The sequence below is a fragment of the Polypterus senegalus genome, chromosome 11 (genome assembly GCF_016835505.1).
Source record: "Polypterus senegalus isolate Bchr_013 chromosome 11, ASM1683550v1, whole genome shotgun sequence".
NCBI classification, from domain to species: Eukaryota; Metazoa; Chordata; class Cladistia; order Polypteriformes; family Polypteridae; genus Polypterus; species Polypterus senegalus.
The window spans coordinates 115,909,633-115,936,811 of record NC_053164.1 but is presented as its reverse complement, the minus strand read 5'-3'; the positions used below and the strand labels follow the sequence as shown (position 1 = coordinate 115,936,811).

The following is a 27,179-nucleotide window of genomic DNA, read 5'->3' as shown; positions in this document are numbered from 1 at the left end:
CTATTAATCTTCTGAATCTGCTTAAATTAATTACCAAGATTTGCTGGTCAAGGGACTATCTCGGTCGCATCAGCATTCCTTATAAGCGACTCTTAATGTTAATATACCCTTCAGGTTGCAGGTTTAAGTTCTAACTCCATGAAATTCACTTGCATGTCTCCTATAGGCTAATGACAGTTGAACAAAGTCAGTCTTATACAATGCCATCAACAAGCCATGAATACAGCACAGACAGTAAGTACACAAATATACAGTAAAAGCAACATTAAACAATACATATAGAAAAAATGCATGCTCTTCTCGTTCTAAGTCGTTGTTGAATAGCTTTATGGCCTACTGATAAGAACTGTACATGAACTTAGCAGTGTAGTTCTGTACCATTTTCCATAATGGATGAGAGAGAAAAAAAATAACAATGCAGAGAGCCAGAGATCTTTAACCCTTAGCTTCTGTTTTGGGTTCTGATAACCTAGACCCAATTGAATTGCTCAAAAACATGCTTAATACTATTTTATTTCTCAATTTTATGACAAATTCTTAGTAACATAATTTTCAGCTGATTATGTTTCAGAAGTCATCTATGGAAAATTCACACAAGTTCTGCATGGAGTCTCAGAGACACCACCTATTAAACAATTAAATGCAGTAGATTTTCACTGGCTTTGATGATGCATTTGGCCCAGGACTATTTCTTCCAAATAAATCTATACACACATACATGCACGTGAACACACACATACACACATAAACACATACATACATTTGCTCACATACATACATTAGCAATTCTTTGCAAAAACCCTCTCTTATCTTGTCTCTTAAATATTCACATCACCATAACAAGCAAATGAGTTCTCATGCAGGTGCATATAATTATAATTAAGAAAATGCAACCACGATAATCTGCGGTGGGCTGGTGCCCTGCCCAGGGTTTGTTTCTTGCCTTGCGCTCTGTGTTGTCTGGGATTGGCTCCAGCAGACCCCCGTGACACTGTAGTTAGGATATAGCGGGTTGGATAATGGATGGATGGAACCATGATAATCCCCCAGACAACAGGCTGGATACTAAGGAATGATAGGGGTGAGGAAAGTGTACAGAAAGGAGAAGAGTGAGCCATCTGAATCATTTCTGTTTCTCCCATTGTAGTTGCTTTCTCCCTTTTTGTTGTGCTTTAGTTTTAAAAATTATTACTATACAAAAGATTTACTGTTTCCAAGGTTTTGGAAATATACCTTTGTGACAGTGAAGTAATAGAAGTTGTGTCCAAAACTAAATGCAGCATGTATGCCAAAGCTGGCATATCAGTATGTCTAGTAAAAGTGACCATATCTTGTTTTTCAAAGATGAGGACTAGAGGCTGAAACTGGACACACACCTTCAAAGACAATGGACCTGTATTAAGCTTTTCTGCTCAAACTATTCAATCATTTTAAAACATCTTAGTGTACATTCAACTACATACTAAATTTTTTAAGGATGTGCAGGTCTGCTATTTGTCTTCCATAATAACAAAAAAGGAAAAACACAAATACACATTATTAAAGTTTAATTTAAAAATATCTACAGACCTCAGTGACAGAAGATGGCTAGAACAAAATGACACAATCAAAACAAATGGCAGCCTCATGAGGCAAAGCTGGCCTATTCTCTCCAAAAAAGACATTTATTCTCAATACGTGTTATTTTACATTTTCCACATGTGCATCTCAAACCACCAGCTGTCCTGAACTCAACTGTATAGCTTCAGGCTATGAATTTTCCTATATTCTGGCTCATGCAGATACATTTCAAAAAAGAGACTAAACATCTCATCTTGTCATAGTCAAAAACATCAATGACTTAAGATACGCCTATTTGTCTAAATGCTTAGAATAATTAAAATGCCAGTGGTATAAAGACTAGCCTGAGTGCTCTAATCTTTACCAAAGTATGATTGCCATTGCACCTTTGATGAAGTCACACACTTGGGGTAAAAGGCTGCACTATATTACAGAGAGAACGTGAAGTCATACACTTGGGGTAAAAGGTTGCACTATATTACAGAGAGAAGGTGAAATCATTTGTGGAATGGACTGATAAAAACAATCTGACACTGAATGTCGAAAAAACGAAAGAACTGGTGATCGACTTCAGGAAGAAACAGCTAACACACCCCAGTCTACATTAAGAACACTGCTGTGGAAATTGTGCAGTCTACCAAGTTCCTAGGAGTAAATGTGACAAATGACCACCTCACCTGGTCCCAGCACACCTCCTCCATCACCAAGAAGGTTCACCAGCGCCTGATCTTCTTGCGGAGGCTAAAGAGGGCCCATCTTAGCAAGTCGGTCCTCAACAATTTCTACAGAGAGACCATAGAGAGCGTGCTAACCAGCAGCAGCTCTCTGTGGCAGGAGAGCTGCAGCGCTTTGGACTGGAATGCACTGAGGAAAGTGGTGAGGGCTGCTGAGAGGATCATTGGAGCTCCACTGCCTAATGTACAAGACTTGGCAAAACAATGCTGTCTGGCGAGAGCTGTGCGGATTTCCAGAGACCTCACTCATCCTGCCTCTGAACTCTTTTCCCTCATGCCCTCAGGCAGAAGGTACCGCAGCCTGAAATGAAGAACCACCAGATTTAAATTTATTTTAGGTTTTTTTCCTACCGCCATTCGTCTTTTAAATGAAGCACTTTAGCATTTCACTGAATGCACTTTAAATCAGAATTATGCACTTTTAATCAGAATTTTTCTGCACCTTTAATCAGAATTTTTCTGCACTTTTAATTAGAATGTAATTGATTTTAACCATGTGTTATTATTAATGTCTTGTGCATCATCTTTTCGTTCTGCAGCACATCTCGGATGTTCTGCTGAATGACAAATAAAATTGAATTGAATAGAATATATATAAGGAGTAAATTAATATTAAAAGATTGGTATGAAATTGTCTGTAGAGTCCTTCCATGGAAATTACACCTTAGTGATGCTGCAGGAAATCATTCAATGAAGATTTTACAATGCAACCAAATGTACTGTAGAATAATACAGAATCAAGTAAATTATATAATATGTATTATGTACACAAATAGAGTAGAATGTAAAGGGAATTGAATCAAGTGAACAACTTAAATAATATTTATTTCTTAAACTAAATGCATTGGGTCAAATGAAGTAAACAAGCTGCTTACTATAGACAGATTGGTACTGGGGTAGCTTAATGCCACTGTTCATGTCCGCCTTCACAGATCTGTTGTGAACATACACGTCCACTTTTCACATTTTTTGAGGAAGTGTAATTTTACAGACACAAGTCTGTAATGGTCTATATATAAGTGTAATGTCCATTGAATCGCACCTACCACATTCATTCTCCCCTAGCTTTCAACCCTCATTGCAGGAAGTAGCACTCTGGTGGTCTGCATCTTTGCTTATATCATCTTTGCCTGAACCTGAAGTTTCTGCAATATTAATTTGTGTGTAATTGAGTTGGGCAGATGAAAATGCAATTTAGCCTTATGACAGACTCATAAATGTTTTGACTCATGTTTGTTGCAATAAGCTCTTATTAACTAAATGTCACAATGTAATTATGCCTAATTATGCTTGCATCACATTGTGCCTTGTGAAAATCACAAGGCACCACATGATTCAATACAATTATAAAGTGATTCTCAATGCAACTTGATGAATCTTGATTTTTGACGTACACTACATACACAACCATCTTGGTGCTTTAAATACAAAATTATAACTTATCTTGAAAAATACTATTCAGAATTGAATTCCATTATTTTAATACAATAACAAATGGATGGGCCAACTGCCAAAATCCATTGACTGTCAGCATATTTTATAGAATTCTGTGGAGTATCATTTTTTATAATTAAATTACAATGAATTTCAGTCGGTGATCAGTTATTCTACATAGAAAAATGGTAACCCTATTACCCATGCATTTTACGGTACTATTCTCACAGACTTTGAACACTTCAGCAGGCATGGTTAATCCAAAACAAAAAAGTGCAGCGAAAAATGTACAAATAACAGCCTGCTTTCCAAACTTCTACCCCATTTTTACAACTGTCACTTCTTCTTCTTCTTTCGGCTGTTCCTGTTAGGGGTTGCCACAGCGGATTACAATGAATTTCAGTTGGTGATCAGTTATTCTACATAGAAAAATGGTAACCCTATTACCCATGCATTTTACGGTACTATTCTCACAGACTTTGAACACTTCAGCAGGCATGGTTAATCCAAAACAAAAAAGTGCAGCGAAAAATGTACAAATAACAGCCTGCTTTCCAAACTTCTACCCCATTTTTACAACTGTCACTTCTTCTTCTTCTTTCGGCTGTTCATGTTAGGGGTTGCCACAGCGGATCATATTTTTCAATATCTTTCTGTCCTCTGCTTCTTCCTCTGTTACACCCAGAACCTGCATGTCATCTCTCACCACATCCATAAACCTCCTCTTAGGACTTCCTCTTTTCCTCTTGCCTGGCAGCTCTATCCTTAATATCCTTCTCCCAATATACTCAGCAGCTCTCCTCTGCACATGTCCAAACCAATGCAATCTCGCCTCTCTGACTTTGTCTCCTAGCCGTCCAACTTAAGCTGACCCTCTAATGTACTGATTTCTAATCCTACCCATCCTCATCACACCCAATGCAAATCTTAACATCTTTAACTCTGCTACCTCCAGCTCTGTCTCCTGCTTTCTGGTCAGTGTCACCGTCTCCAACCCATATAACATAGCTGGTCTCACTACCGTCCTGTAGACCTTCCCTTTCACTCTTGCTGATACCCGTCTGTCACAAATTACTCCTGACATTCTTCTCCACCCATTCCACCCTGCCTGCACTCTCTTTCTCACCACTCTCCCTCAATCCCTATTACCCTGTACTGTTGATCCCAAGTATTTAAACTCATCCACCTTCGCCAACTCTACTTCCTGCATCTCCACCATTCCACTGACTTCCCTCTCATTCACACACATGTATTCTGCCTTATTCCTGCTGACCTTCATTCCTCTCCTCTCCAGAGCATATCTCCACCTCTCCAGGGTCTCCTCAGCCTGCCCCCTACAATCACTACAGATGACAATGTGATCAGCAAACATCATAGTCCACCTTGAATGCATCAGTCACTCCTACCGTAGACCTTACCACTGTCACACTTCCCTCGTACATATTTGTACAACTCTTACACACTTCTCTGCCACTCCAGAATTCCTCATACAATACCACAGCTCTTCTCGAGGCACCCTGTCATATGCTTTCTCCAGTTCCACAAAGATGCAATGTAACTCCTTCTAGCTTTCTCTATATTTCTCCATCAACATCCTCAGAGTAAAAATTGCATCTGTGGTGGTCTTTCTTGGCATGAAACCACACTGCTGCTCACTAATCATCACCTCACTTCTTACCCTAGCTTCCACTACTCCTTCCCATAACTTCACGCTGTGGCTCATCAATAGTATCCCCCTGTAGTTGATATAGTTCTGCACATCCCCCTTATTCTTAAATATCGGCACAAGTACACTTCTTTTCCACTCCTCAGGCATCCTCTCACTTTCCAAAATTCCATTAAACAATCTGGTTAAAAACTCCACTGTCATCTCTCCTAAACACCTCCATGATTCCACAGGGCATGTCATCTGGTCCAACAGCCTTTCCATTTTTCATCCTCTTCATAGCTGTCCTTACTTGCTCCTTGTTAATCTGTTGCATTTCCTGATTCACTATCTCCACATCATCTAACCTTCTCTCTCTCACTCTCTCATTCTATTCATTCATCAGCCTCTCAAAGTACTCTTTCCATCTGTTCAATACACTCTCCTCGCTTGTGAGTACGTTTAGATCTTTATCCTTTATCACCCTAACCTGCTGCACATCTTTGCCAGCTCAATCCCTCTGTCTAGCCAATTGGTACAGGTCCTTTTCTCCCTCCTTAGTGTCCAACCTCTCATACAACTCATCATATACCTTTTCTTTAGCTTTCACCACCTCTCTCTTCACCTTGCACCTTATCTCCTTGTACTCTTGTCTACTTTCTGCATCTCTCTATCTATTCTTCTTTGCCATCCTCATCCTCTATATACTCTCCTGTACTTCCCCATTCCACCACCAGGTTTCCTTTTCCTCCCTCCTTTCCTTTCCTCTATCCAGATGTCATGCCAAGCACCCTTCTTGCTGTCACTCTTACTACATCTGCTGTAGTTGCCCAACTGTCTGGTAACTCTTCACTGCCACCCAGTGCCTGTCTCACCTCCTCCGTAAACTCAACCTTGCAATCTTACTTTTTCAAATTCCACCATTTGATCCTTAGCTCTGCCCTCACTCTCTTGCTCTTCTTGGTCTCCAACGTCATCCTACAGACCACCATCCTATGCAGCTTAACTACACTTTCCCCTGCCACCACTTTACAGTTTTCAATCTCCTTCAGATTGACTCTTCTGCATAGGATGTAATCTACCTGTGTGCATCTTCCTCCACTCTTGTACATCACCCTATGTTCCTCCCTCTTCTTAAAATACATATTCACCATGGCATGTCCATCCTTTTGGCGAAATCCACTATCATTTCACCTTCTTCATTCCTCTCCTTGACACCATACCTACCCATCACCTCCTCGTCTCCTCTGTTCCCTTCACCAACAAGTCCATTGAAATCTGCTCCAATCACCACTTTCTGTCCCTTGGGTACACTGTTCATCACTTCATCCAACTTACCTCAAAAATCTTCTCATCCATCGCACACCCAACTTGCGGGGCATATGCACTAACAGCATTCATCATCACACCTCCTATTTCCAGCTTCATATATATTTGCATATATATTCATATATATACCTGTCACTATCATAGGTTTTCTATCTGTATTGTATCTGGGTATAAATTAGATAGAATTATTACATCTGTATATAAAAATACACCTCCAATGTCAGCATAATTACAGAAAAATGATGGAACAGAGATCTTATTGATTGCCCAGTACAGTACACTTACCGTAAGATAGGGGGCTTTGACCATCTGTTGCATTCAGCTAGGTAAAGAACACTGCTGTTCATTTCTCACTATCTCAGTATGTGGTTTAATTGACCCAATCACAAGTGACACAAGTGAATGTACATTTGTTTTATTTCTTAGTGTGGTCAATTCCAATTCAAAAATGGCAGAACGGAAATGCAGCTCTGAGCCTGAGTTGGGTGCTGGGCTTCATCTGACTGAACAGAACTGAAACAAGCTGTATTACTGAAAATAAATTACATTTGTGCATACTGTAAGTGTGGATTTATTTATCGTTTTACTGTGTAAATATCTACTTTGGATGTTTTGTTATATTAATGTTTTTTTTCCAAAAATAATATATGCATATTTAGTTTTTGTCCATTGTTACTGAAGTCTGTTAATTTGAGGATGCACTGTATTATTTGTTTTATTCACCATTATGGTCTTATTTGACCATCTTTTTATTTGAAATTTTTGTACTAGGCATATTTTTTCAGCTCATTACAAGCCTACATAAAAGTAAGATTATAGAGTTGTGTGGCGTCAATACAAAATTGTTCAAGAGGGAAATTATGATGCCTCTGAGAACTGGAGACTAAATAAAGGAGTTAACAATATGTAATACTAACAGAATGGCATTGTCTTTCCCGTGAGTTGACAGACTTTTACTAATTGGAAAGCAACAAAGAGTTTTAAAAAGTCATGTAACAATAGAACATAAGGAATATATGCAGGCTGCGTGTCAATTTTATGTTTTTAAACTCTGGAGGTTCATTTCTTTATTTTCACCATTAAGCATATGCGATGGTGAGGCAAACAAAATGTCAGCTATCTCCACTTATAAATTTCCTTGAGTGTGTGTGCGTGTGTGAAAGAGAGAAAGACAGTGCATGTATGCGTGTACTTGAATGTGTCTCTGTGCATAATTATAGTTTATCTATACTAATAAAAGGCAAAGCCCTCACTGACTCACTCACTCATTGACTCACTCACTCATCACTAATTCTCCAACTTCCCGTGTAGGTAGAAGGCTGAAATTTGGCAGGTTTATTCCTTATAGCTTACTTACAAAAGTTAAGCAGGTTTCAATTCAATATTCTAATGGTCGATAATGGTCGACAACGTCCGGCATATTGAACTTTCTTATTTATGGCCCATTCTTCACGAAATTTGGGAGGCGGCTTCCCTGCGCTAACCGAAACCGATGTACGTACTTATTTCGATGGTATGACGCCACTGTCAGCCGCCATATTGAACTTTCCAACGTCACTAATTCTCCAACTTCCCGTGTAGGTAGAAGGCTGAAATTTGGTACTTATTTCGGTGTTATGATGCCACTGTCGGCCGCCATATTGAACTTTTCAACGGTCTTTGTTACTTATGGGCCCATCTTCAAGAAACTGAATTCTACTTACGTACATATATACGTCCATAGCTTGCAGCTCGGTCACCGTGTGAGGCAGCGTTGGGTCCCCCATCCCAACACCTCTCACGTTGTTGCCTGCCTGCCTATATAAGGCCGTCCGTTGCTCCAGTCTCTACATTCCCTTCCTTGCTTCGCCACGGGATTCATGTCTCCCTGCTGATAACTACAGCCTTTTTATTTAATCCACGGCTTCTCCGCTGTTTTATTGTTCATTTATTATGATTATAGTTATTGTTTAGGTATTTTAGACTTACTTTACATTGTTCAGGTACCCATTTCCTTTATCATTCCAACCGTACCCCCATTAACATGTCTATCAAGGTGATCACCATCGATCAAAGAACTGTCACTTACCGAGTGGTTTCCATGCCCAGAGATGGCACCTGCCTTTTCCATTCTCTTTGTTACATATTGCACGGCCATATCAGGCTCACTCTTGATATCCGGAGGAACATTGTGTCTTATGTATTGAATGACTGGGACAGGTTCAAGGTGTGGACTGATGACGGTACAGGATATAATTATACTACACAGGAGCACTATAAGAGTGAAATGCTTAAGCCCTTCACCTATGCATCTGCATGTGAGTTGATGGCTGCCGCTGAATTGTTCAGTTGTCGCTTTCAAGTGTACCGAAATGGCCAAATATTTTAAACCTTTTGACAACCGCTAATGCCTCTTCAGTAGTGGACACTTTGATGCTTATGAATGTTTAAACTCTCAAAAGCTGGATGTGAAGTTATTGATGAAACCGGTTGTATACTTACAACGCTTGACAGATGCCGAATGTCTCTTCAACACAAGTCCTACAAATACTCTCGTAATTGAAACAAACCATGAAACTCAAACCGATTATGGCAGCAGCAATCCAAGCTGTGAGATTTGAAACAAGATTACTTTTCACATGGCCAACTGTACGTTGCATGCTCAAGAGTAATCTCAGCACACAGCTTGGTCATATTATAACCGGAGGAGACAAAGAGATCCATAACAAATAATTATTGATATATTTTCCCTCAGTTTAAAAAGGTTTAATTTTCTTCTTAATAAAAATTTTAAGGCAGTACTTCGCCGCTGCGAAGCGCGGGTATTTTGCTAGTATTTAATAAATTGTGCATCTCAAAAACTACTTACAAAAATTCTGCAAATCAATAGTCCTTGTTCAATGACTAAAAGATGCAGACTGCAAAAATCTCAATTAAATTAAACAATTTCCATGGCTGTTATTTCCTAGTATATTGTCATCTAGGAGCTCTACACAATTTTACAGACAAAAACTGCAATTTTAAGACATGAAAATCAATTTGGATTTTCCACAGACACACAGTCACCATGCAAAAACTAACTTTTCCAGATGTTTTGAACAACATAAAATCAGAATCTGAACTTAAACCAATTTTGAGTTTTTGAATCCATCACCAAATGTCCATTTATACTGAAGTAAAATAAGTCTCATTTTATATTTGAAATCTGTTTCAACATGCACTTCTTATGCTGATTCAGTTAATATCACATATACAATTATATACAATGCAACATTAGCATAAAGAAAAGACCATAAGAAGTCAAAGTGACAAAACTAAATATGAGTTAATTAGCTGTGCTATCCATCTAAGATGTGTTGAAATCTAAGTAATCATTGTAGGCCTCAGCATTAACATCTTCAGTGCACTATTCAATGCATACTGTATGTCTCTGCTATATGCCATTTGGTACGAGATTCGTAAAATCAGAGTTAATTTTTGTGATGCGCTATCCATTAGAATGACAAAAGCAATGCATTTTATTAATAAAAATGTTTGCGATGCACTATCTTTTGGAATGACTGAGACATAGTAAAAGGACGGACACACAGACACCTATGCTTCGCCACCTGCTCGCTTTGCTCGCCAACCCCCATTTTTGTTTTTCCGGATACACACTTTTAAGATTTTTTTTTTCTTTGAATTGTTGCTATTTCATTAGTTTTACTTTTATTTCAGACCTTCTGTAAAAATAATTTTTGGAATCTTTCAAGTCCCAATGTGCTGAATCTTTTTAATGAGGTCAGTGAGACATGTGTTTAATGATTCAGGATAGGTTTCTCTGTTTGGAATTTCAGCACAGACAAAACGATGTACATCATCAGCAGTTAATAATTTTTTTTGCAAAGTAACCAATAAATGCATGTAAAATGCAGGTAAACTCCGTTTTTTGAAATTCTCTTGACTTAAACTTCAAAGCCTTACAATATTTGCATACTTCTCACATATCACCTACAGGGCATCCGGAAAGTATTCACAGTGCATCAGTTTTTCCACATTTTGTTATGTTACAGCCTTATTCCAAAATAGATTCAATTCATTTTTTTCCTCAGAATTCTACACACAACACCCCATAATGACAACGTGAAAAAAGTTTACTTGAGGTTTTTGACAAATTTATTAAAAATAAAAAAACTGAGAAATCACATGTATATAAGTATTCACAGCATTTGCTCAATACTTTGGCAGCAATTACAGCCTCAAGTCTTTTTGAATATCATGCCACAAGCTTGGCACACCTATCCTTGGCCAGTTTTGCCCATTCCTCTTTGCAGCACCTCTCAAGCTCCATCAGATAGGATGGGAAGCGTCAGTGCACAGCCATTTTAAGATCTCTCCAGAGATGTTCAATCGGATTCAAGTCTGGGCTCTGGCTTGGCCACTCAAGGACATTCAAAGAGTTGTCCTGAAGCCACTCCTTTGATATCTTGGCTGTGTGCTTAGGGTCGTTGTCCTGCTGAAAGATGAACCATCACCCCAGTCTGAGGTCAAGAGCACTCTGGAGCAGGTTTTCATCCAGGATGTCTCTGTATATTGCTGCAGTCATCTTTCCCTTTATCCTGACTAGTCTCCCAGTTACTGCTGCTGAAAAACATCCCTACAGCATTATGCTGCCACCACCATGCTTCACTGTAGGGATGGCATTGGCCTGGTGATGAGCAGTGCCTGGTTTCCTCCAAACATGACCTGGCATACACACCAAAGAGTTCAATCTTTGTCTCATCAGACCAGAGAATTTTGTTTCTTATGGTCTGAGAGTCCTTCAGGTACCTTTTGGCAAACTCTAGGCGGGCTGCCATGTGCCTTTTACTAAGGAGTGGCTTCCATCTGGCCACTCTACCATACAGGCCTGATTGGTGGATTGCTGCAGAGATGGTTGTCCTTCTGGAAGGTTCTCCTCTCTCCACAGAGGACCTCTGGAGCTCTGACAGAGTGACCATCGGGTTCTTGGTCACATCCCTGACTAAGGATCTTCTCACCCGATCACTGGCAGTTTAGATGGCCAGCCAGCTCTAGGATGAGTCCTGGTGGTTTCGAACTTCTTCCACTTACGGATGATGGAGGCCACTGTGCTCATTGGGACCTTCAAGGCAGCAGAAATATTTCTGTAACCTTCCCCAGATTTGTGTCTCGAGACAATCCTGTCTCAGAGGTCTACAGACAATTCCTTTGACTTCATGCTTGGTTTGTGCTCTGACATGAACTGTCAACTGTGGGACCTTATATAGACAGGTGTGTGCCTTTCCAAATCATGTCCAATCAACTGAATTTACCACAGGTGGACTCCAATTAAGCTGCAGAAACATATCATGGCTTCATGGCAATCGCGAGACAGCCCTGGGTCAATCTCTTGGCACAAAGTCTCATGTTTAAGGTCCCCGCGAGACACTCTGTGGCCATTCTCTTTAGTTTTGTGGGTCTTTTAAGTGTCTTCCATGATCTTAACGTGAAGATCACGTCTCGTCGCCCTACTGTTTCTCTCCAGGATTTTTTTTATAATAGAGAGATGGCCTAGGAATTTGCAGTTAACAAGTGCTACTGGCTATAGTTTGTAAGTTCCAAAAGTGGAATACAGTTTACCTCTGCTGTATCAGGCATTAATCTCACCTCACTTTATCCTGCTTTTGTTTCAGTGACACCTGTTCCATGGTGATTATTTTCCCTTTTTCGAGTAATATTTTCCGTTTGTTTGCACTACTACAATCTTTACTTTCTTATTTTATATTTTATAATTTTACTACTTTCATAGTCTTTAACTTTCTCCACATTTGTATCGCGGCAACTTTTTTTTTTTTTGAGCCTTTCGAATTCCACTGATTTCATAATCTCTAACCTGCCGCTGCATGTGTATAGTGCCAACGTCCGGATTGGATGTGCTTTTTTTTCCAGTTCCACTTGTTCCGGGCTGATAATTACTTATCATTAATTTCATAATCTCTAACCTGCTCTTCATGTGTATAGCACCAACATCCGGAATGAACATGCTTTATTTTTTTTCAATTCACTTGTTTCAGACTGATAATTACTTTCCTTATTTTCTAAATTTGCACCTAGATTATTCTTTTTCTTTTTTGTCTCTCCCAACGCTTTTGAGTCTCTTTTCTCTGTGCTGCCTTCTTCTTCGCTTAGTCGTCAACGTTTCATCTATAACGTATTGTCCTTATACGCTTTATATGCGCAGAGAGCCCTGGATCTGTGTGTGCTCAAAGCCAAAACACGACTGAGTATGTTGCTGCCTGTGCTCTTATTTGGTTGTAAGTAGGGCATGTCTTGCAAGAATCTCATGTTCTACGTCATCACGAGACGGCCCTGGGTCAATCTCTTGGCACAGTCTCATGTTTAAGGTCCCCGCGAGACGTTCCGTGGCCATTCTCTTTAGTCTTGTGGGTCTTTTAAGTGTCTTCCGTAGTCTTAACGTAAAGATCACGTCTTGTCGCACTACTGTTTCTCTCCAGGATTTTTTTTATAATAGAGAGATGGTCTAGGAATTTGCAGTTAACAATTGCTACTGGCTATAGTTTGTATGTTCCAAAAGTGGAATACAGTTTACCTCTGCTGTATCAGGTATTAATCTTACTAGTGATTTTAGGTTTATAATTTGTGGGCTATTTATAAATGCTGTTTTTGTCAAACTGCATAGGATATTAAAAATGCTTTTTTGTTTTATTTTAACAGCATGTTTTTTCTCTTGAAGCCGTCTTACTTTTAAGAAATTAATGTAGAAAAAATTTCTTTCACCATGAATGACCCATGCATCACAGTTTTATAATCTGCCTGTTTGGCAAATAATTACATTTTTTTAACAGATGTGAGCTAGCACTGGAACTGATACCATGTAGTAGTCAGGCGAACTGAGTAGAAATTACAATATTTAGGACAAATTTTCATTACAAGAAGTAAGAAAATGGTAATAAAATATGAGAATTAATCACAATTACTATGCTATTGGTTTATACATTTTATCTATAGTAACAAACTTGTAAACAATATTTAATTCACGTATTTCCATACAATAAATAGAGAGCCAGAGTTAAGAATGCAATTACGTAACACTTAAAAATTAAATACTGTAAATATATGCTGTGGAAAATGTTGCTTATTCTATAAATATTATACAGCTATAATATATAAAATGTTTTCCACTAACTGGCTACAGTTAACTATCATAAAGTACATTATTCTGCGTAAAAATCATAGCAGGCTTGAATCATACATTCTTACATTATTACGAGATTTCCAAATGTAAACCTTACCTTTGTCACACACAAGCGATTGGGGGAAACAAAAGGACTCGACAAACCACAAGACGGGGGACTGGAGCAGCATGTTAACGCTGCTCTCTTTGTTTTGCCAGAAAAGACGAGGAACAAAAAACCATGGCATCTTCAATTTGTTCTGAAAATGTCCTCCCGACATCTGAGGAGGTTCCGCATCCCCCTGATGACTTTACTTCCGGTCGCTCACAGATGATGTCACCTCCGTCTCAACATCACCCATGTCAGCCTTCCTTAATTCCTACTTTCATTCCTCATCACATAAATTGCTCTGTGTATCTGCCATTCTCTGTTAACTGTTTATTGCAAACCTGACTGTTGTACTGAACTTTCAAGTTCTAACTGTAACTTACAGTATATGGGGACAGACTCCCAAACCCTTAAACTGTGTTGCTGTGTTTTCATCACAAATTTGGCATAGTCGCCAGGATTTATTGTCCGAAGAATGTCAGGTCAGGATCTGAATACCGTGCTGAGTACATTCACAGAGCTCCAGAATGTGAAGATTGAGCTTGCAGCTACACGGACCGAGCTAGCGGAGACAAAGATGCGGCTGGAGGCAGCAGAAGCGGTAAACCAGAGCCTGCACGGCCCCACCACCTCCTTTAGTATCACTGTCAGACTCCGACGATATTGAGTCTTATTAATTGATATTCAAGAGGACAGCCTCTCGAAACCAATGGCCGAGGGCGGACTGGGCCCACATACTGGTGCCGTACCTGAAGGGGGACGTGCAGCGGGCCTATTATGACCTCCCTGAGGAGGCAGCTGCCAATTACGACCTCTTGAGAGCCGAGATGTTTCAGTGATACACCGTTACCTCTGGCCAGCAGACGAAGAAGTGGTGGCATTGGAAATTTGACCCGGATTGGCCAGCGAGAGCCCAGGCCTTTGAGTTCTGTGGCAAGCTGGGCAGGTGGCTATGGCCTGATGTAAACAATGTGAGGTAGGTAGTAGAACAGCTGGCCTGTGTGAGGCCCTCGTCAATGCCATGCCCAATTACCTCGCCAAGCAGGTCCGAAAACATCCCTATAAAGACATGAATGGTCTTCTTGAGGTCGTTGAACATCATCTGGCGGTCAACTAATTAGGGGGGTCAGAACGGTCTACTCGCGGAAGCCGACAGGGCTAAACTGAAAAAGGAGGGTCCCAGCCTTCCCCGCTGTTTCAAGTGTGGGGAGCTGGGACACATTATCACCGCTTATCCACTCACAGCTGAACCGATGGACTATACCTAGCTAAAGGGAGAGAGGTATTGTTCGCTGTCTAATCCACTGTCAGTCCCGTATACAGGAGTGGTGTTAGTGAATGGGCAAAAGGTTGTGGCAATGTTCGATTCCAGGAGTAACATCTCTATTGTTGCTCGCCGTTTTCTCTTACCGCGAGCATTAACGTGTATACATTTGGAGACCAGATATTATAAGTCCGCCAAATGCTTTATAACCTAGTAGGGCAAACCCAAACAGTTATTGGTGGCTGTGTTACCCAAGCCCCCCTATCAGGTTATATTGGGACGAGACTGGCTAGAAACTAAAAGTGGTAAGATTACCACCACTTCTAGGAATAAGTTGGGTCTAGTAATGGACAAACCTGTATCTGTCCCAGCTGCCCTCACACCATGTCTTCCGGCAACTGAGCATGACACTGAATCCCTGGAGACAGACCTCTACACTTCGGTCCTCAACCCAGAAGTGGCCCCAGGCAATGGCTCCCTGAAGCTTCCTTACCATATAAAAATAAATAGTTTCATTCATCTTGTCAGAGCGCAGACACAGCTTTTTCTTGAACAATGTGACTGAGTATGTTTTAATGAAAACACTGAATGTTGAAGGACTGTTAAGAAAATCACAAGAGTGACTCTAATCCCTAGTATACCAGCCAGTCCATTGTCAAAGTACTGTATTGTCTGCTATACCACAAATAGCATTATAAATGCAAGTTGCTGTTTTATTATTTATGTATATAGCTTAGCTTGAAGCAAGGTCCATATTATTGCAATTTGCCTAAATGTTGGTTCAGTTGGTAAAGATGTTGTTACCAAGTTGCACTTGTTTTATTTTCTTTTTATTTGGTGAATACTGTGTAGTGCACCTGGGCTTGAAATCTTGAAGTAATAGTATTATTACTGGAAGCTGCACTATTACTTATTTTATTGTTATTATTTAATAGTTTAAATATTATGCAGTTTAATGATGGTAAAATTGTTTAAAAAGTCACTTTAACATGTCAGTGGACAGAGATTGTTAACATTAACAGAAAGTGTATTTGGTTTACAAAAAATATTTACTATTTATTCCTTTTCTAAGACATGTTCAGTACAATACAACTTTTGACAAGCACCTCTGGATTTTTTACTAAGTCTAAATGCCTCTCTGGATGGTTGAAAATATGTTGTCAAAATTTTTGTTTAAGTTGTTTGCTAAATTTGTTCAATAAAAAGGTTCTATATTTTGACTGCAACTGTCATGCAATGTGATTCCTTCTTTTCATTAGTGCCACCCCCTTGAAAGCTATCACTTTATGGAGCCATGCAAATCTGTATTAACAATTGTGTGCACATTAAAATGTTTTTTTGTACAATGTACAATTCTCATGACAGTGGAATAGGTTATTCTTAGCCAGTCTACTGCAGTAATTGCAGTAGAAAATGTGGTTAACATCCACGCATGCATGGGAAAAAAATACAGTCGAATACCGTGAAACCGGTATAATTTTGAAAAATACCGTGATGTAGAATTTTGGTCATACCACCCAGCACTTCTTTTTTCAGCTGCTCCCGTTAGGGGTTGCCTCAGCAGATCATCTACATTGTCCACATATTGAATTGGAAAAATTTTACACCGGATGCCCTTCTTAACATAACCATTCCCATTTATCCGGGCTTGGGACAGGCATCCCCTGTGGCTGGGTTCATACCGCCCAGCACTAATAGGTGTAAAATGAGATCTTTTACAAATATGGTTACAAATGCAGAAACGTACGATGATGTTCCTGTCAATATTAACTTTATAGGTACAGTAGGTGTTGTTTCCAAAATTTAAATAAAAACTGACTTTAAAGCATCATTGCTCCAAAATTTAATGAATGATACATTTTGCTTAAAATCTGCCAATGAAAACTTCCACATTTCTTCCCAGGGTTAGATTAATGTCAGTAGACAGTAAATATTCCTTTATTTTGAAACTGTTATATAAATTGCTATAAATGTGTCAATGAAAGCTTCTAAATGTCTTTTTATGTGTATATCAACACCAAGATATAATAAAAATGCCATCATTTTGCAACCAAGCCAGGTAAGAGATATTGTATATCAGTGTATCATCATCACAGCCTGCATGAACAGAACCACAGTAGACAGACATAAGGGTTGAGTGTCTGCATATCCCAATAGGAAATCACATCAGGGAAAGTATGTGCTGACTGGAAAGGAGCATATTCTGTCACACTGTCTCACTCTCTCTTGCACATTACAGTTAAGGAAAGTGCTTGGGCTTAAAGTATCAATCTAAATGTTAATACTGAAGTAAAACATTTGTTCAAGCAGTAGGAGTAGAAAAGGGTGTATGTTTGTTAATAAACAAATGCCTGACAGCAAGTTTTAAGGAACAAATCCTGTTGTGGAAAAGAAATTGACAACAATTATATGGAAACAAGACATTAGTTAAAGTTTCTGGTAAGGAGAGTGAATTTAAATGAAAATGATGCAGTTCAAGTTTTATCAGGCCTCTTTTGTACCATATGAACAAATGTTTAATTTACCTCAAACAGTATGTTATAATAAATATAGAGGGGCTCTCATTCCTTTATATCTTATACAATGCTTTTCAGAAGACAGAGCGAAGTTAGATTTTTGCACTTTTTAACATTGTGCTATGAGCGCTATATATTTTGTGCAGTGTTATACCACATGAAACGTTGCCACTGAAAGCTCATTGCACTAACCAACTGTCCTGTGCAATTTTTAAATCCCTTTCTGAACAATATATGTAGTGTCTTAACAGCAATACAAAGTATCCAGAAGACATTTAGTGATAAAAGTTTAAATCTTGCTGATAAAACAAAATATGTACAGTATATCATGTAATACATATTGTATTGCCATTAAAAAACATTGCTTATTGACAATTTTATATTACCGGATATGTGTGGCAGGCAGAGATTCAAGTTGCCTGGACAGAAAAAGCTCCCTGTGTTTGAGTTGATGTCGCTGTTTTTCTGTCAGCTGCTGCAAGTTTTCTCCTTCCATCTCCTCTTCCAGCTCCTCTGCAGATTAAGAACAAAAGTTCATGTTACAGACTATAAAGCTGTCTTTGTATCTACTGAAGCATAGTCTAGAGTTGCATTGCTGTCGAGTTTTCTGCATCTTTCAAAGTACACATCTTTCAAAGTCAGCCATGTACTCAAGGTTCTACCAAGACACACATGGTTCCTCAAAAAAAAGGTCAAAGAAAAAATAAGGAAGAATAAGAGTAAACATTGGCAGAATATTTAAAGGAATCATCTGGTTATCAGTGGCAGAAAATTTGAAGCTATCATCCGGTTACCTGAAAAATCACATCAGCAGGGGCACTAATTCAAAAGATTCATCATCTGCTCCTGCTTCACACCTGCAACACACTTCCATCAAGGGCTATGAAGTATGTTTCATCTCATTAAGACATCTTCACAGCAACACCCAAACAATTTATTGTCCTGTCAGTCCGTATTTTAAAAAATCTGTAAAGCAAAAATTCTTTAAAAAATAATGAAAGTGAAAAAACATCTAAAAAGAGCCAAAATCAATATAAAAAAACTACATCAAATAAATATATAGTGTGACAACCCATTGCTTTTAGATTACATCACTTCTCTTAGGTCCACTGTTGTGCACATAAATAAACTGGCTGGTGGCTATTCCACGCATATTTAAGAACTCACCCCAGGTCTACTGTATACTTTGGTTGTCTCACTTGCTTCTGTATCTCCAGGTAACCTTAGACAGCCTCAATGAGGTTGAGATTAGGGCCCATAACATTTTTCAGCACCCCAGGATCTTTGTACTTTTGTGTGTAGCTGAGTCTCTTGGCTTTGTTTCCACTTCAGAGGAATGGATCTTTTAGTAACAGCTCTTCAAAGAAGAACATTTCTGACAAAAATTCTATGGACCACAGAGGGAGTCACTTGGGTTCCAGAGGTTTCTGCGAGTTTCGAGCTGATAACAGTGCTGGACTTGTTCAGTCTCTGAAAGGATATCAGTTTGATCTATCTTTAATATGAAGCACTCAGTTTCTGAGCCTAAGTACTGTGTTTCTATCCCTTAACTTTGCCTCCCTGTGCATAAGTTTGAAACCCCTGTCTGCCATAAAAGTTCTGCCCGGATGAGGCCCTGCTGTTAAAGGATGGCAGCCCTGTGCATCATGACCATGCTCACTCTTGCCATGGTATAAGAATTGGTGACTTGAGGGTTAAACTGTCCCATTTACCACAGTCTCATCTTTTATTCTGATTGTCCTTTGTTCACTTTGATTCCTTGTACACCCAATAATGCTTCAGTTAATCACTTTGCTTCAATCAATTAATAGTATCATTTATCATTCTGTTTAATAACACATTGGGCTATAGACCTTCAAAGTAATCAACTTATCTGAAACATTACATATTAATTAATATGTTATTTTCTTTAATAAAATATTAATGCAGAAGACAAAAACATATACCTAAGACAAAATTAATCTAAAAAAAAATCTAGAGTGCGTAAAAGTTTTACACTGTACACTATAACATGTAATCAGGGGTTTTAGCAATTGACCATTTATGAAGCATTGTATTCAATCAAAATAAGTGTTTAATCTTGTACTATGTTCTATTATTAATATATGGAATAAATATGCCATAAAAAAACCTTTTGCCCAAAAGTACATACCAACAAATCTCACCGTGTGCATCAAGAGATAAAAGGCTAAACACCATTGCTAAGCATTGACAGAAGTTACCTAGAGGGTATTGATTTTTTTTCACTATATGGAAATAAGCAGCACAACACGAAGTGAGTGTCACATTTTCTAGCCTTCTTTTCCTTTATAATATCTCTTTAAATACTGTGTGCCACTGTCACAGACAGACAGACAGACAGACAGACAGACAGACAGACAGACAGACAGACAGACAGATAGATAGATAGATAGATAGATAGATAGATAGATAGATAGATAGATAGATAGATAGATAGATAGATAGTTTTACTGAATTATTCCCAAGAGTGACTGATAGTCTAAAAAATGTTACTCCCTTCGGTGTGCGTTTTGTTTCCCACAGGATCTCCAAAATCATGTTGGTGGTCTCTTACTCAATGAGCTAATTCTTTTACATTTTATAAGATGTGGATTTCTTACCAGATGTGAAATTGAAATTAGTCCACACTTTGGAGTTCTTTGATCATTAACCAACAACTTTACTCTTGTATTTAAAGAGTGCAGTGAAATTATTTCCTGCGCGCTTTACCAAAATTCAATGTATTGCCATTCTGCAGCAGCATGATGAGTAAAGCCAGCATCACAAATGACTTTTCCAAGGCTATTCAGTAACGAACAGCCATGATATGTGACTGTGACCACCTTTTGCATACTGTGAAGTTCCCTGCAACTCAGGCATACTGCTCTGCAATGATCAAACAGAGTGCTATGAATGAGTCATTGAGGATGTCAGACTACACAAGAATTTTTCACAGGAGCCTGGTATGGAAGTTAAAGAATCACTAAGATATGTAAATGAAGGATTTAACCTTTTAGGCCTCAATATTCTGGCCACATATTTTCAGTTCTCCTTGCATTCTTCACTTTGTAATTTATTCAAGTAAAAATTACAATTAATTACTGTCATCTAAATTGAAATGTATTGCTTGAGCATTCACCTAAAATATGATACCAGTGCAGGAGGTAATTGAAGTCTGATAGGTCACCCTTAATAGACAATCATATATTTCCACAGTCTCTAAAGTACACAATATTTTATACAATAAATACAACATTTTTTAGTAGATAGATAGATAGATAGATAGATAGATAGATAGATAGATAGATAGATAGATAGATAGATAGATAGATAGATAGATAGATACTTTATTAATCCCAAGGGGAAATTCACATAATCCAGCAGCAGTATACTGATACAAAGAAACAATATTAAATTAAATAGTAATAAAAATGAAAAAAATTAAAAAATAAAAAAAAAAGCAGACAATAACTGAGTAATGTTAGCATTTACTCCAGCGGGTGGAAATGAAGAGTCGAATAGTGTGGAGTAGGAACGGTCTCCTCAGTCTGTCAGTGTAGCAGGACAGTGACAAAAGTCTGTCACTGAAGCTACTCCTCTGCCTGGAGATGACACTGTTCAGTGGATGCAGTGGATTATTCATGATTGACAGGAGTTTGCTTAATACCCGTCGCTCTGCCAAAAATGTTAAACTGTCCAACTTTACTCCTACAATAGAGCCTGCCTTCTTAGCAAGTTTGTCCAGGCGTGAGGCGTCTTTCATCTTTATGCTGCCACCCCAGCAAACCACTGCGTAGAAGAGGGCACTCGCCACAATCGTCTGGTAGAACATCTGCAGCATCTTACTGCAGATGTTGAAGTATGCCAACCTTCTCAGAAAGTATAGTCTGCTCTGACCTTTCTTACATTGAGCATCAGTTTTGGCAGTCCAGTCCAATTTGTCATCCAGCTGCACTCCCAGATATTCATAGGTCTGCACCCTCTGCACACAGTCACCTCTGATGATCACAGGGTCCATGAGGGGACTGGGCCTCCTAAAATCCACCACCAGCTCCTTGGTTTTGCTGGTGTTAAGATGTAAGTGGTTTGAGTTGCAACATCTTTGATTAGCTTCCTGTACTCCTCCTCCTGCCCACTCTTGATGCAGCCCACAATAGCAGTGTCATCAGCGAACGTTTGCACATAACAGGACTCCGAGTCATATTGGAAGTCTGATGTATATAGATTGAACAGGACCGGAGAAAGTACAGTTCCCTGCGGCGCCCCTGTATTGCTGAACACAATGTCAGACCTGCACTTCCCAAGACACACATATTGAGGTCTGTCTGTAAGATAGTCCACAATCCATGTCACCAGGTGTGAGTCTACTCCCATCTCAGTCAGCTTGTCTTTAAGGAGCAGAGGTTGGATGGTGTTGAAGACGCTAGAGAAGTCCAAAATCATTATTCTTACAGCACCACTGCCTCTGTCCAGGTGGGAGAGGGATCGGTGTAGCATATATATGATGGCATCCTACGCTCCCACCTTCTCCTGGTATGTGAACTGCAGAGGGTCGAGGGCGTGGCGGACCTGTGGCCTCAGTTGGGGAAGCAGTAGCCGCTCCATGGTCTTCATCAGACGTGACGTCAGAGCAACAGGCCGGAAGTCATTCAGCTCACTAGGACTTGATACCTTTGGGACAGGAGTGATACAAGATGTTTTCCAAAGCCTTGGGACTCTCCCCTGTTCCAGGCTCAGGTTGAAGATGCGCTGTAGAGGACTCCCCAGTTCAAACGCACATGCTTTCAGCAATCGTGGCGATACACCATCTGGACCCGCTGCTTTGCAGGCACAAAGTCTTTTCAGCTCTCTGCTCACCTGTGGCCTCATGTATAAACGGTGCGTACGCACAGAAATGTTGCGTAAGAACTTTTCCACGTTCAAATCGCGATGTATAAAACATACACTTGGCGTAAAGCCACGCACTTTTCCACTGTACCTCATGCCTTGTCGTACGCAAGTTGTCCGCTCGGTTTTGCAGACTGGCGGCACCCAGCGTCAAAGCAGTGGTACTGTTCCTGTGTGGTTACTCATTATTTTCATGACGTGGCTTTATAAATACACCGAAACTAACAGCATATTGTTTATTAGTGTAACGCATCTGATTGTAATTAACTCTTAACAATATAATGGTCCAGGGAACAGCCATAGTTTTTCCAAATACCATAACTGATTTAGCGTTGTTACTCTCACTGCACCTTCCTCTTCTTATTTTTCTTCTTCTTCTTTCAGCTGCTCCCGTTAGGAGTTGCCACAGTGGATCATCTTTTTCCATATTACTCTCACTGCACAACTCGGAGTATTTATATCACTGTATCTGAGTGTGAATCACGGCAGCAACTGATGGGAAAAAGAATTATCGGTATACAGCTTCAAGGACACGCTGTCTCAGCCACTGCAAAACGTTTTAAAGCCTTTCCTGTACGAACCTCGCAGTTCAGAAACAGTTTAATCCCAAGAACTTTAAATGTACTCAATCAATTGCTCCTTGTAGAACTGTTTGTACTTATAAATACAATCACCCCACTGTAAACTTGCACTATATTTATAACTAGCAAAATACCCGCGCTTCGCAGCGGAGAAGTAGTGTGTTAAAGAAGCAATGAAAAGAAAAGGAAACATTTTGAAAATAACGTAACATGATTGTCAATGTAATTGTTTTGTCACTGTTGTGAGTGATGAGTGTTGTTGTCATATATATATATATATATATATTACACACACACACACACACACATAAACATATATATATACATATCTATACATATACACATAAATATACACACACACATATATACATACATATATATATCTACATATATACACACAAATACATATATATATATATATATATATACACACACATATATATAAACATATATATACATATACATACATATCTACATATATACACACACAGCTATTTCAGATCAGTGCAATACGCTGCTTGTTAAAACGGATAACTCCCGCTTTACGCAAGTCTGCGTGGATATTATGAACTATCGATTTGTTCAAGTTCTATTTAAATTTTAAATAGAAGGAATTTTTATTTAGTCGACAGAAATATCTTTGGTAGGAATGGTAAAAACAGGCAGGAATATTATTCGTGAATAAATCAACTCAAACCTTAAACAACTTATAATATTTTTCTCTCCATAAAAATATATCCTGTCTAAATTATACAAGTTAGAAATAAAGTAAACGTTAAAAGAACAAACATTCAAATTTCTTTACTCTTATGTAATTTTATATAAAAATAAACTTAGATTTTAAATATCCCAAAAGATTTTGCTCTCCATAAAAATATATCCTGTCAAAATTATACAAATTCAAATATGAACATGCTGCATAACAAAACCTGGAAATATAAATAAAATGTGTTCCTTTCAGCAATAACAAATCAAATCATTCAGTTGTCTTTGCTCATATGTCATTTTAGAGCTGGACGCCTGGCATCTTTTTTGGCAACAGGTTCGCTTTCTGTTTGGTGTGAGGTTCTGTGTTGTGGAGATTCTCAGGATGGATTGCAGGTGCTCATCAGTGAGGCGACTCCTGTGTGCTGTTTTGTTAGTCTTTATCACTGAGAAGAGCTTCTCACACAGATATGTGCTACCAAACATGCACAAGGTTCGAGCCGCATGTAGACGGACTTTTTGTTCTTCAAAGTCACCAAAGCGCCGTGCAAACTCAGTGCGCCAGTTTATCAGCAAAGTGCGTATTTGGGAACACCGTAGTGACGACTTGGTTTAACATTACTTGGCAACAGGGAAAGTGGGGCAAATTGCACTGGTGCATTTGTGTCTCCCATAAAAGCAGCTTCACTTGAAATCACTTTGTGATTGTGCACGGGTAAAACGTCCGCTGAAGTGTCAGATTCTTATTTAATTCTTCTGCTTTCTGTATCTTCTGCATTGCATTCAGGTTACCCTGATGTTTTGTCTCATAGTGCCGCCTTAGATTAAATTCTGTAATTACAGCCACATTAGCTCCACAAATGAGACACACGGGTTCAGTAAACATATACTCAGCCTCCCATCGGTTTTAAAGGCTCTATTTTCAGAATCAACTTTTCTCTTCAGCATCGTGTGAGCTAGCTTCGCAATAACTTGCAGCATCATAAGTAGACTTGATTAACGCGTAAGTGTTACGCAAGGCAGCTGAAGCGCTGCATTATGGGATCTGTAGTTTATTGTGTTACCAGCGCTTCATATACCCGGCCATTAATAACAATAATACAGTATATAAAATGATCTCGGGCGGATATAATTACACGCCGGGCGGATGTGGCCCGCGCCCTTGAGTTTGACACATATGGACTAAATAGAACTTGAAAAGATATATTTTTTCAAATGTGATCGCAATTCAGATAGAGTTGACGCACTACAGCCTGCATGCCTCAATAAGTCATCCTCCCTCGCTCTTACTTTTTACCGCTCATCTAATGAATACACTGAGTATGGCTTTACCAAAACAATCATTGATGGCTAATAAAGTATCCATTATTCGAGTATGTAGATCGGGATATATATATATACATATATATATACCCGCGATCGCAGCGAGAAGTAGTGTGTTAAAAAGCTAGAAAAGAAAAGGGAACATTTTAAAAATAACGTAACATGACTGTCAATATACAGTATTTGTTTTGTGAGTGTTACTGAGTGTTGCTGTCATCAAGGATTTGATTATCATTATTTCTTTCAATCAGGTTCGTATTTGTAGGATGTGTTGTGTTCAAGTTACATTCCGGTTTGTCAATCGCTGTAAAGATGACAGGTTTCATTCATCGATTCGCTTCTTACTGCATCAATAAACAGCTCGTCTTCTTCTTTATCTGAGACCTGACACACTGCATGCACGGTTTTTTACACTGTCTTCCTTTAGCGGACATTGACTTTTTCCAACGTGTGCTTTGTTTCCGCAGTAGTTGGATTTATGAATATGCTTGTATGTATCAGACGCCATATTTTTGCTGCCTTTTCAATTGTGTAATTCGGTTTTGTTCAGCTTTTGGAACTGTTGCTTTTATCTGTGCACTGCGCCAGTTCACGGAGCCACTCGGTGTACATGCATCGGGTTCCCAGCTGTGCTGGTGCTATCTCGTGCTATGTCCATGGCTGTATTTAATGTTACCTTAGTCCTGGCACTTAAAACTTTCTCTCGCAGTTTCGCTGAGTTTGTGTCAAACACCACCCTGACCATCTCATCTTCCTCTCCATAAGCACAGTCCTTCACCCGTGAATATTTAGTGGCAGTTTGCTATTGGATTGCCGCTGACGGACGGCCTTATATGGGCAGGCACTAAATTACAAACGCCAGCGGCAGCCTGTCTATGAACTTAATTTAAAGTGTAGGTTTACATCGTGCTTTGTTTCCGAAGTAGCAGAACTCATGAATATGGTTGTATATGTCACTCGCTCGCTTCTTATTGTTTCGCTGCCTTCTCAATTATATAATGCATGTTTTCTTCAGCGCTTTTTTGAGGTCTTCCTGGTTTTCTATGTACTGCGTGATTACGTGGGAGGCGTGATGATGTCACATAAACTCCGCCCACGGCGTTGAAGCTCATCTCCATTACAGTAAATGGAGAAAACTGCTTCCAGTTATGACCATTACGCGTAGAATTTCGATATAAAACCTGCCCAACTTTTGTAAGGAAGCTGTAAGGAATGAACCTGCCAAATTTCAGCCTTCCACCCACACGGGAAGTTGGAGAATTAGTGATGAGTCAGTGAGTGAGTGAGTGAGTGAGTGAGGGCTTTGCCTTTTATTAGTATAGATTATAATGTATTTACATATGATGACGATATCATTTTTAAGGTGAAATGAAGCAAAATGTTTGTTAAATTATACAGATAAAACTTTAACTTCGTTTAAATAATCTATATTCTTCACTGGGAGTGTCGTATGATAGAATAATTAAACATGTACTACGAAGATATTTCAATGTTCTTTAAACGTTTTGAAGATTCGGCACTAAGCTTACAGGTGGCTCAACTTCTATTACAGAGCTGATTGTGTGGTGATCGGTTACTTGTGGAAAGAAAAGCACTGACTGCAGTGACGGCCACACCAATATATACTGAATATAAAACAGAAAGAAAATAACAACATAGTTAAAAACGCAGCGACATATTTCGGCAAACGTTAAATGCTTGTGTCATGAGCACAAGGCGGCTATGCAGTGTCTACAATGGACGTGGCCATCCACCGTGCATACGCTGCCTTACTGACATTGACGGACGAAGGAGCCACCCGATTCTTTCTCTGCCCAGTGTCACCACAAGCCTAGAGCCGCCCCTGAGTACTGCTGCAATAAATTATTTAATCGAAGTGAAACACATGTTTAATAACGTGCTTTAACTCCTATCATCATGAAAATTACATCACGTATAC

General features: G+C 39.1%; 1 protein-coding gene across 2 annotated transcripts in view; it reads right to left on the bottom strand.

The window, feature by feature from the left end:
* Positions 1–27,179, bottom strand: part of LOC120539470 (metastasis-associated protein MTA1-like) — a 335,861-nt gene that overhangs the window by 182,770 nt on the left and 125,912 nt on the right. For both annotated transcript variants that reach the window (XM_039769548.1, XM_039769549.1), the window contains exon 4: positions 18,131–18,257. In XM_039769548.1, the coding sequence (XP_039625482.1) occupies positions 18,131–18,257 (127 nt within the window). The remainder of the gene's footprint in view (positions 1–18,130; positions 18,258–27,179) is intronic.